At 36.2% G+C, this 12,496-nt stretch overlaps 1 protein-coding gene across 4 annotated transcripts in view; it reads left to right on the forward strand.

Moving 5' to 3' along the window:
* The window catches only part of Arhgap21 (Rho GTPase activating protein 21), a 117,373-nt gene that overhangs the window by 45,709 nt on the left and 59,168 nt on the right, over window positions 1–12,496 (forward strand). For all 4 annotated transcript variants that reach the window (XM_051205682.1, XM_051205681.1, XM_051205684.1 and 1 more), the window contains exons 3-4: window positions 8,438–8,617; window positions 10,769–10,793. In XM_051205682.1, coding sequence (XP_051061639.1) covers window positions 8,438–8,617; window positions 10,769–10,793 — 205 coding nt within the window. The remainder of the gene's footprint in view (window positions 1–8,437; window positions 8,618–10,768; window positions 10,794–12,496) is intronic.

Consider the following 12,496-nt stretch of genomic DNA (forward strand, 5'->3'; position numbering starts at 1 on the left):
GTTGGGCACTCGTGGTTGGGAAGCAGAAAGTACAAAGGAGATGCAGATCACAGTCTGCTTAACTGGAGAATCTGTGAGCACCATCTTCTTTCCTCACAGTCCACAGTTTGCCCCTGTTACTAAATCCAGATCAAAGGCACTGTGGGTATGTAGGAGTGAAAGAGGCACTCATGTGTCTTTCTTTTTATCTCCTCTTTGTATACAGGCCAATGAAAATGTAACCTTCCCTTCTTTCCTACAGGGGAAAGGTCAGTGACGAGAAGTGCTTGGATGTGTTATTCTGAGTGGATGTTATAATTGAAACAACTGAGCTATGTGCTGCCAAAAAAAAAAAAGTCAGTTTGTGGAGGGCAAAGTGAAATCACTTACATTTATCCATCTTTTGTGTAAAGAACTCTGTAGGAGAAGATGTAACAAGGTCAACCAGAAACTTAAAGAGGAGGAATCATGATCCAGTAGAGGTTCCTGTGTGATTGAAAAGAAAACTTGAATGTATCTGGGGTTGTGAGGCTATCAAAAGAATATTCTAGATGTGAATTTAAGGCACACATCAGCATCAGAGTGTTAAAGTTGGAGTTCAAAAGGGAAGGAAAATCTTAAAAAGATCCTAACTTAGACTGAAGAACAACCCCACACAGATTACGAGGTAGAAAAGATGATGAGAGACATGGACACAGAATGTATCCTAGCCTGGATTCTTTGTTTGGTTTCGAAGGGTTCTTGAAATAAGGCCTTGCTATATATCCCAGGTTGGCCTCAAATTCAGTCTTCCTGCATCAGCCCCTTCTCCCACCTGCCATGCTGGGTTTACATTGTCCATCTTAGAAACCATGGTTTTAATTCTTGCTCAGATTGTAGCCATCCACACTCTGGGAAAAGTCATTTTACAAGTTAGTCTCCATGTGCTCAAGTGTAAGGTGAAAGATTTCACTTATACTAAAACTCAGAGGGTTTTTTGTTTGTGAAAATTATATGACAGGGCAACTAAATATACAAAGAAGGTGTTAATTATCATTAGTTACTAGGGAAATGCAAATTAGAATCACAACAGGTCATCTCCCATACACCTGCCACAGTGATTGAAATGACAGTAGGAACTCTCTTTGTAAACACCATATAATACAGCAACTTTTCTAATTCTCTTCAATTTTGTTTTTCTTTGTAGTCTTAAATCACATACTTATGTGTCAAATGTAGTTAGGAAAAGGCATCAAAGCAAATAAGAGCTCTGGAAGAAACATGGGATCAGAAATCAGTAGTAATAGAAACAAGATCTTGGACAAGTAGCTAACCCTTTCCCTTCCTGTTTTTAGCTTTTTGAATTAAGAATTCTGAAGTCACTTGCAGATATCTTGAATATTAAAAATTAATTTCTGTTATTTACCCTTCATGGATTTGGGGCTTTCTAGAAGGAAGGGGAACCTAGAGGGAAAAACAAACAAACAAACAAACAAACAAAAAAAAACCTCTGCAAACTACATGGCTGTCTGACATCCTGAACAGCCAGGAGGATGATAACTATGTTTCCAAACAGGCCATTTGATCTGTACCATAATGAAGCCCCCCTGACCTTTACAGAAAAAAAAAAAAAAAAAAGGAACCTGAGGCTAACTGGTCAGTTATTACCATATGTGTAACCCTGGAAATTAAAATACCAAGGCAGAATCAATAACCTCTTGTATTCTTAAGGAATGTGGATATATGGAAAACAGTTACTGGGTATTATTTTGCATTGTTAAATTATAGATGTCTATTAAATTTCAATGTCTATATTTGATAATATAAACAAGTAGGAATAATATACATTAATATGTTGTAATAAACTCCATTGGTCTTACTTACATCACTAATGCAGTTGAAAGAATTCATGTTTCTTTTAGATTTCAGCCTTTTTTGTCACATTCTTCTTTCCAAGAACCATGTTCTTAAATTCATGGCATTTATTCCATTGCATCTTACTTTAATTCTCTTTATTAGGTATGTTTGACATGGAATCAGCTGCACATTTAAGTTGTATAATTAATTACACATATAAAAATGTTACAGGATCAGGGCAGGAGCATACTTACTCCCCCTGTCGTCTACTTCTCTGTATCGCCTCTTCTCCTCTATCCACTGGGGTGGTTGCTGTCTGCTTCCTGGCAATATAGACTCGATTTTAGAAAATTTTTAGGTCTTTTATGAATGGAATCATGAAGTAGGTACTTTGTTGGTCTAGATTCTTTAACTTAGTGTAATTAATTGATACGTCAGTATACAGGAGATCATTTCATTGCTAAGTATTGATTGATATATCACAGTTCACCTTTGTTTAAAAAATTTTAGGTTTTTTTTTCCCAGTTTGTAATAAGTGAAGCCACTGTGAACTATTCTGTGTAAATTTTTATATTAACATTAAAAAATCGGAGTTTCTCTTGAGCAAATGGATGTGTCACATGAAAGACATATATTTAACAGTTTATGAAATCATAACATTGTTTTCCAAAATATTTGTACCATTTTAGATTTCTGTTAGCAATGTGTGAGAGGTCCAGTTGCTTCATAACCAACACAGGCTGGTGTTTACAGTAAATAGGTCTTGATGTTCCATGTGGTCCAGTGTGCATGTCCTGATCAGTTACAGTGTTGAGCATTTCTTAGCTTCTTTACAAAGGTATGCACTGATCTTCTGTCCATTTTTTAAATTACTGGATTTCTGGTGTCATTTTTATGTAATTCCATTTATAGATACTTCCCCCTCTCAACAAATTGTCTTAACATGTTTCAAACAACAGATTTTGATGAAATCTGTTTCTTTTCTTTCCTTTTTCCTTTTCTTCTTCTTTTTGTTTTTTGTTTTTTTTTTTTTTTTTTTTTTTTTTTTTGAAAACTCATAAACATAGGGAATTTCTTCTTCAGAGTTAGATTCTTCACATGACGTGAACTTTAGAAACAGTATGTCTTCATGCAAAAAGTGTGCTGAGATCTTGATTGGAATTGCTTTGAATCAATATATAGATAAATCTAAAGTTCATTTGGTAACAGCGCCAAATCTTCTAAACCATGAATGTTCTCTGTCTATGTAGATTTTCATTCAGGTGTCTCAGTAGCATTTTAGACTTCAGTTTTAGGTCTTATGAATGTTTTATCATCTCAAAGCTCTGTATCATTTTAGTTGATTTGAGTCTGGTTTTTGTGCATACATGTTTGTGTATGGGTTTATGAAAATGATCATACACTCTATTTTGAAGTGTAGGATCCCCTGGAGCTGGAATTACAGGCAGTTGTGGGCTGTCCAACTTGGACCAAATTCTGGTCCTCTGCAAAAGCAGTACATATTCTTAACTACCAAGCCATCTTTCTAGCCTGGTTGATACATCTTTTTTAATTATCAAGTTAAAGTTGTTTATTGCCAGGATGTGAACATACCATAAATTTTGTACATTGCATATTGCCTTCACATTCCAATTACTTAGTGCCATTGCCTTACACAAGCTTGGCTAGGCTATGTTTTTCCATCTTCTCACCTTTATATGAAGCAAATTGCCATGGAAATAAACTTGGTAATAGAAGATAATAAGAAAGGAGAGTCAGCATTTGCAAGTATTTGCTATTTGATAAAGGTGACATTTTTTTTTTTTTTTAAAATTGGTGGAATGAACTTAGAGTTATAATGTGAAACAAAATCTTATCAACAAGTGAGACATATAAAGTTACCTGTTGCATCAGAGGTATGCTTGGACAATAGATACCTATTTGGTATTGAGCACATGAGAGACTAAATGAAGTCACCCTTTAAAGAAATCAATGGATTCACTGTGGGTGTGGGGTTTCCCAGCCTATAAGGAGTCTGCTGGGAGCATTGTGCTTCTCTGGGACTTGAGTGTGTTGTCAGTTGTCCCTCTTATGCTACATCTGACCTCTCCAGTCAGCCAAACCAGCCAGATCTCTCATATTCTTCTGTAGTGTCTAACCTGGGTGCCACTAGTCCAACCACTGCTGCTTGCACTACAACCTACCTCTAGGCTTCTACCAGGACCCTACCTGACTGCCATCACCCACGGGTTCCTCTGGCACCACATCTAAACTTTCTACTGGTCCACTCCACAGATCTTCTCTTCACCACAGTCTGCTCATGTAAGATTTAAACTAACAAAAGTCTACATGCCCAGATCTCATTGAAAAATAAAATGTGAAAGATCAAGCCAATATGTCTCTCCAAAGCCTACCAGTCCAGGACTATAGAAATGTTTGCCAACGAGAATTAACCTAAGAGAACCCCAGGACACAGAATTTTAAAAAACAATCATAAACTTCATAAAACACTTCAAGGAATTTAAAGAAGACACAAAGAAACAGCTCAGTGAAGTTAAGGAGAAAGAATTTAAGGAAAATAAATGTTTGAGTGATGCCTAAGGAAACACAGACAAGGCTGATGAACATGACAAAGACAATCCAGGATCTGAGAACAAGATTCAGTAAGGGGATAGAAACCCTGATGAAGACTCAAGCTGAAATGAAGATGGAATAGAAAAACTCTTAACTAGAAAATTCAAAGGAAAACCTTACAAGTAGAATGAATGCAGCAGAAGATAGATCAGCAAGACTCTAAGACAAAGTAAAGTATCTCAACTAAATAAGGAATATGAAGGGAAAAAAATTAAAAAAAAAAAAAAGGAAATAGGAAATGTGAGATACCATGAAAAAAACCAAACTTTTGAATTATAGGCACAGATGAAGAATCTCAAATCAGTGGCATAGATCAGATGTTTAATAAGATCATAGAAGAAAACTTCCCACCCATTAGATACAAGAAGTATACAGAACACCAAAAAGACAAGACCAGAAAAGAAAATTTCCATGACCTATCATAGTTAAAACAGTAAGTATGCAGAACAAAAAAAGTATACTGAAAACTTTAAGAGAAACACACACCACACACACACCACACACCACACACACACACACACACACACACACACACACACACACACACACACGACATATAAAGGAAAAACCATCAAAATATCTGATTTTCCAGTGGAGAATTTGAAAGCCAGAAGAGCTTGGAGCAATGCATTCCAAGTCCTAAAAGACTAGTACAGCCAGCTTGGACTGATAAACCTGCAAACTATCTGGCTTAATTATAGGAAAAAGAAAAACTTTGCATGGCATAAACATGCTTAAAAAATTTATACACAAAAACCCAAATAAGAAAATACAGGAAGCATTATTTTGGGCTGGAAGGAAGAGTAAGCATAGCAGAGACTGGGGAGAAAAGTACAAAGCTGTAATTATTGTAACACAAAATACCACCAAGAGCACAAACAGCACCAAAAGTCAACAACACTTTGACCATAATTAGCACACATTTCAATAATAACAGCTTTAAAATATTAATAATTCTCCAATCAAAAGACACAGACTGACTAGATGGATCAAGTTAAAAAAATCCACCGATCTATTGTTTACAAGAAACATCTTAGTGTACCACTTTAAAGGATAGACAAAAGTACTCCAATCAAATCAGGCCAGAAAGCAAACAGGTCTTCTAACATCTGACAGATTGACTTCAAACTAAAACTAAAACTTTATTCTAATTAAGGGAATGATTACATTACTATTCTAAACATATATGCACTAAACTCTTGTATAATCAATTTCATTTAAAAAAATGTACTACTGATTTAAAGACAAAGATGAACATCAATCCATTAATAGTAGGTGATCTAAATACCCCACTTTCTCTTAAAGAGAGGTCATCAGAATTAATTGGCATTATACATCTTGAATTTAACAGATCTACAGAATATTTCACCCACACACCAAAGAATACACATTTTATGCAGCAGCATATGGAAGCTTTTCTAAAATAGATCATATCCTGGGACACAAAACAAATCTTTACAAAGTTAAAAAACCAAATAACTACTGCATCCTGTCTGACCACAGTACAATAAAATTGACAGCAAACAAATCTCCAGCAAATGTACAAACTCATGGAGATTAATCAACTTATTACTGAATGATAAATGGGTCCAAGTAAGAAATAGAAATTTACCTAAAACTAAATGAAAAATGAAAATATAACATAATGAAACCTCTGGGACTCATTGAAAGCAGTCCTATAAGGAAAATTTGCAACTCTAAGTGCCTACTTTAAAACATCAAGAAGAGCTTAGAGCTCAAATAAGCACTTAATGATGCAACTCAAAAATTTGGAAAATCAAGAACAAACTAAATCCAAACCTAGTCAGTGGCAAAAAATAATAAAAATCTGCAGAAATCAATGAAATAGGAACAAAGAAAATAATAATAATAATAATAATAATAATAATAATAATAATAATAATAATAATAATAAAAATCAACTTATCCAAGAGCTGATTCTTTGAGAGGGTAAACAAGATTGACAGACCCTTGGCTCAACTAGCCAAAAGAAAGAAAGGAACCTAATTAATGTACTCAGAAATGAATAAGGGAGTATTACAGTAGATTCCAAAGAAGTTGAAAATATTGTAAGAGAGTATTTTAAAAACCTGTACTCCATTAATTGGAAAACCTGAAAGATCCAGTCAAACCATCAAAATTAAACCAAGAAGGCAGCCACCTAGACAGACAAATAACTAATAAGAAGATTGAAATAATAATTAAAATGCCTTCCAGCTACAAAAAACTTCAAGATCAAATAGATTCAGAGCAGAGTTTTACCAGATTTTCAAAGACCAATAACCAATCCTTTAATGATTAAAAGAAACAAAGGAGAATTCCCAAAGAGGCAACAGAAAAAAGAAAACTATAGGCACACATCCCTGGTGAGTATAGACTCAAAAAATGCTCAATAAAATAGCTTGCAAACAGAAAATAGACATATGCCACGAGATTATACACTATTACCAAGTTGGCTTTATTCCTGAAAAGTAGGGATGGTTCAACACATTCAATATAGTTAATGTCATAAACTACATAAATGGACTTAAAGACAAAAATCACATGATCTTATCAATAGATAAAGAAAAAAGCCTTTGACAGAATCCAACATGCTTTCCTGACAGAAGTCTTAGACAATGTAGGAGATGGGCCCTTTACAAAGCTGTGAGGTCTTAGCAGAAAAGAGAGGACAGGAAAACATGGGCATAGTGGGTCGGTAAATGTTAGGGGATTACATTCTCTTTATATCTCTATTTTTTTCTGTGAAAGCCTGGCAGGGTCATTGCATGTCAACAAGGATGAGGAAAAGGGATGAAATAGCCGCTTAGGATGAGGAGACAAGATGTAATGTATCTTGACTGACAGCATTGTGGTGTTTCTGGGCATTAGTGGTCCAGATGTTAAAGAGAACGCCATCAGCTTGGCTTTGTTTCTCTCTCTGTGTTCACCTGGAAAGGAAAGGCTCCAAGTAGGCAATGCTGATTTCTCCTGGGCTAGTCAGTGATGGTGAAGAGTTTTAAAAGATCAAAGGTAAGTAAGTGAGTACATTGAAGCTACTTTAAGAGGAGTGTGAAGACTTGGGGTTGTCGAAGTACAGTGTAAGAATTAAGACTTCAAGTACAAAAGGGAATGATGTACTGAATGGGGTTTCAGGTTTTAACCTGTAAAGGATTTTTAGTCTTAGTCAGGCAAAGCTGAAGAGCAGAGGTCAAGGGACCTCATAAGCCATAATCTTGGAAGGATTGTGATCTCTGTGCATATGGAATTTGGGTTTCAAACTGAGGCCTTTTTTTTTTTTTTTTTGCTACTTTTCTGGTATTTGTTGCTTTGAACTATATGGAAAGACTTTAGTTTCCTTCCTTGCTCAGAGTTCTGTGTCTCTTTTCATTGTTTCTCCTCTTTGCTCTTTGTGTGTTGTGGTATTGTTGTCCTCTTCCATGCCTTCTATGACATCTTTAGTTTTAATTATTGTGCCATTAATTTTCAAGAATTCTCTCTTGCTCATTAGTTTTCCACAATATAATTTTTTTTTCATAGTTTTAGTTTGGAGGTGGGGGTAGGGAGTGGCTCAGAGGTGAAGAGCATTGATGTGCAAGCTTAAGGACCAGAGTCTAGGTCTCAGCACCCACCTGACAAGCTGGGAGAAGCTCTGCTTTCCCCTTTAACACCATCAGGGGGTCATTCAGAGGAGGAATGCTGGGGCTTGCTGTCTGCCAGCTTAGTGTAGCCAAACACCACAAACTCCAGGTTCAGCAAGAGACTCCCTCTCAAAGGATGTAAAGCAGAGAATGGCAGAAGACACTAGACACTTTTGGCACGAATGCAGAGGTGCCCACACATGTACATGTACTATATGCATGCCTCCATGCACTCATGCACATTTTTGTGGTTTTGGATGACTGTAATGCATATAACTCTAGCAGGAAATATACGTCTTCTCCACTAGGTTTATACTCAGGTATCATGTTTGTATATGAACTAAATATGTTGTATTCTGTAGTTATTGATACATATCTTTGCACTTTAGGTGTCAAAAAATAAAGATGGGAAAGAACAAAGTGAAAATGTGTCACCATCTGAAGATGAACCATTCTCCTGGCCAGGTCCCAAAACAGTTATGTTGAAGAGAACATCTCAAGGATTTGGTTTTACATTAAGACACTTCATCGTTTATCCCCCAGAGTCCGCAATTCAGTTTTCATACAAGGTAAGAGAATTCCCATCTTCTCTGGGCTTTTTCCCATTCTTACCTTCCCTGTTTCCTCTTTTCTGTCTTGAAGTAAGTAGTATATTTGCTTTTTTAAAATCCTTTTTTATGTAGTTTTTAAAACATATAACAAAAACTTTAGTTTCTGAAATATACTGATTCTAAACTGTAGATCTATGTTTCAGTGATTTCTAAGCTTCATTTTACTCTTTGTAATGTGTAATTTCCCTGCTATCTAGAAAGATTCTATATTCTCTGGGAAGACTATGGCAGTTGTTGGTTAAAAATGTGCTGTTGGTTGCTGAAAACTAAGAATAGAAACTGTTAACTTTTGGGTGTATCATATGATGGTGAGTCAGATTTTTAAAACATGGTGATCAGAGTAAACGGCATGATATACTTCAGTCGAGAGTGCTCCTGTCTGGATAGTTTTAGCTGCAGTTGACATATATGAATAACCATTGTTCTTTACTGTCATTATTACTGTTAGCTTACTTCATATACAGCAGAGGCGTGGAGTAAGTGGCATTAGCCCCATATAACAAACTCGAAAACTGAGTTAAGTCCTATAAATAGAGTGGGCCTGGAATTTGAACTTGGCCAATGTATGGATTAAAGACATGTAAAGATAATGTCCAGTTGTATCTGGAGACTACACTCTAGTTTCTGAGATGTAGCCTCACTGTGTAATTCTGGCTAACCTCAAACTCACAGATATCTGCCTGCTTCTGTCTCCAGACTTCATTTTTCCTAAATACCTCTTTCTAGGCAAATGTATTATAGGATAACCTTTTAAAGACACTGAATATCTTTTAAAGGTTATGAATAATTATTGCCATTGGAATTATAATTTCCTAAAATGTCTGTACAGCTGCTGTGTAGCTACTTTAAGAATCTATTGATCTTAAAAGCTCTGGTAATGTACTTACATATTCCCTAGATGTCTAATTTATATCTGTTTCATTTAGATCACAGGGAACGTATAGGTGATATAATTTCTATAAAATAATTTGGTTAACACAGGTTAAAAATATATTTGTATTGGAAAGCAATTGTGGAGTCTAAAGAACCTGGGTCTGATCCCTTTCTCTACCCCGCATTAGCTCTGACCTTGAGCATGACACTTGTTAGACAACAACAGTGCCTTGTTCACAGGTTGTGTGATGACTGAGTGCCATGAAACATTTAGAATGGGAACTGATGGACAGTAATGCTTGGTATTGCCATGCAATGCTGGAGTTTGTTGCAGATATCCATGCTGTCTTTATATGCTTTCCCTGGTAAATACAGTTGGAGTATTTTCTACTTTAATATTGAGTGTTATCAATTCACTCAAAGACTGTGTGTGTGTGTGTGTGTGTAGTAGACCTAGGACCTTACACATGACACTCAGCGAGCACTGTGTCACTGAGCTATACTTCCAGCCTTAAAAGAATTTTAGTGCTGTATAGTTTTTAGAAAGTGTACAATTGATAAAAACAATGTCTCTATTATGTCTCTTAGCTGGCAATGATTAGTGTCAGAACAGAGCTTATAACCAGAAAAAGAAAAACAACGTTTGGGCAGCCAAAATAAAGGTCAAGAGTTACGTAATAAATCACCAGCCTTCAGCCAAAGCTTCCAATTTCTTTTCTACAATGCATGGTAGCTTTGATTTGGTCAAGGCTCAGCAAGTGCTCGCCTCAGTGTGTTTTCATACTAGCTTTTAAAAGTTGCTTTTCTTCTAGGCCGCATGGCAGCAAGATGCTAAAGACGCCAAACCTATAAACTTCCAAACTGAGTACAAGAACTTAAACATGTATCGATTAGCTGTGTGTCCCATGAGAGCTCACTAAAGGTGACTGCAGTACAGTAATGACCAGCCCCGCTCTCATTCCAGTCTCCCCTCTTCAACTGCTTATGTGGTACCTCCACCTAAATATCCCCATGACGTTGTACCCCACCCACACACATCATTAAAGAACTCAGTTGATTTCTTACCCTTAACTCAGCTTCAATCATTCCCCTTTTTCTTGCAGAAACTCCATCCATCTTGCTGACAAAGATGCTTCTAATTGGTGTTTATTATATACCAATAATTGGCTTTAAGTTAGCTGTGATCAGATGAGAGTTTACTCGGTGCTCAAATGTGTATTTTGTTTTATTTTGTAGGATGAAGAGAATGGAAACAGAGGAGGTAGGCCATAAACATCTTTACTTTTTCTCTAAACATTTCCCTCTGCATTCTCAATGCTCTCGGGGTGGTATTAACTGAATTGATTTCAAGTATAGAGTGGCTTTTAGGAGTGAGAATCATGGGGTTTTGTTGTTGTTGTTGTTGTTGTTTTTTTTTTTTTTTTGGCTGTCATTCAGGGCTTTGTGAACTCGTGATGGTTATGGTTTGAGCACTATTTATGCAGTGCAATTCTAAAGACACTGTGTGTAGGGTTTTTATTTCTGTCCAAGGGCCTTTGTAAACTTAGCAATCCTTTTGGGCAGGAGTATGTTGTGTTTTATCAGGGTGGCTTTGCAAAAGATCCAGGATGAAAAGGGATTATTTCTTAATAGTTCTGATTTGGTTTTCTTTGTCTTTTCAATCACCTTTAATGAGTTAAAGTTTACACGCAATAAAATAGATTGACAAAAACTTTATTTCTGGGGTTGGAGAGATAGCTCACCAGGTAAAAGTAGTTACTGCTCTTCTGGAGAACCTGAGTTCAGTTTCCAGGACTCACATCAGTGGCTCACAGCTGCAGTTTCTAACTCCAGGGGACCTGATGCTTGCTTATAGATAGCTGTGATACAATGAGCAAAACTAAAAAAAAAAAAAAAAAAAAAAAACTAACATTGATAGGGTAAGTAGCATATTAGATACAGGCATTTAATATCACTGAGCTTCCATGTTGATTTTCTTGTTTTTGTTTTTTGTTGTTGTTCTAGAAATCTACTTTATACTTAGTTATAATACTGCCCTAAAGTCTTATTTCTCTCCTTTGTTCTTTTTTGTCTTATGACCTCAGCATTGTTGAGTTTTTGTCTTGTAGAACATTCATCCACTTGGTTTTGTCTGATGTTTTCTTACCACCAATTCAAGTTTAATGTGCTTTTACCAATAATACCACATTCGTACCAATTATAAGTGTAACATTGTGTGGGATTTATTAAATGTATAGCCAATGAACCTTCAATTCCCATTAAGATATGATTTAAAAAAAATAACCATTCTATCATTTTGGAAAGTCCTCATGTATTCTCTTGTAACTCATTTGGCTTTTTGTCGATAAAGAATTTTTGTCAAGTAGACCAATATAGAATATTCTTTCTGTGTCTTTTGCCTGACTTTTTTTTTTTCTTTTGGTGGCTGAGTAATTTCATGTGTATCTTATCTATTCCACGGATAGTCCACTTAGCCTCCTTATTGGATCTGTGTCTTGCCAGCCTGCTTTGGGGTCCTAGAATTGTCATGTTTAAGGTTAACTTCTTTCTGTATTGTCCAAGATAATTTGAGGGTATAGGCCAGGTAACCGGAATCATAGATGTCACCTGTACAGGATGGGGCTGCCCTGTCACCATCTGTTATGCACTAGGGTTTAGGATGAGTTCCAAGTGCTCTTGCTGTGACAGAAACAGGGACAGCTGACAACACAAGCACCCGTAAGAGCAAAGGACATTTGAGTTCTCTGTCATCTTCCCGTCATTTCCCAGGTTGATGTGTGGAGACAGGTATGGTACACACAGCATCTGCCTGTTACAGGGGAAATGCATGCTTCTAGAAAAATACAACCAGAAAGCTGTGTGGGGATGATTATGTATCTGCCACAGCCTGTTGAACTAATTGGATGTAGTGTAAGTACTTAGAATAGAAAGAATAAATTTAAACACCTGGAGGGCCAAGTCTTA

This window comes from Phodopus roborovskii, unplaced genomic scaffold (assembly GCF_943737965.1).
Source record: "Phodopus roborovskii unplaced genomic scaffold, PHOROB, whole genome shotgun sequence".
Taxonomy (NCBI): Eukaryota; Metazoa; Chordata; class Mammalia; order Rodentia; family Cricetidae; genus Phodopus; species Phodopus roborovskii.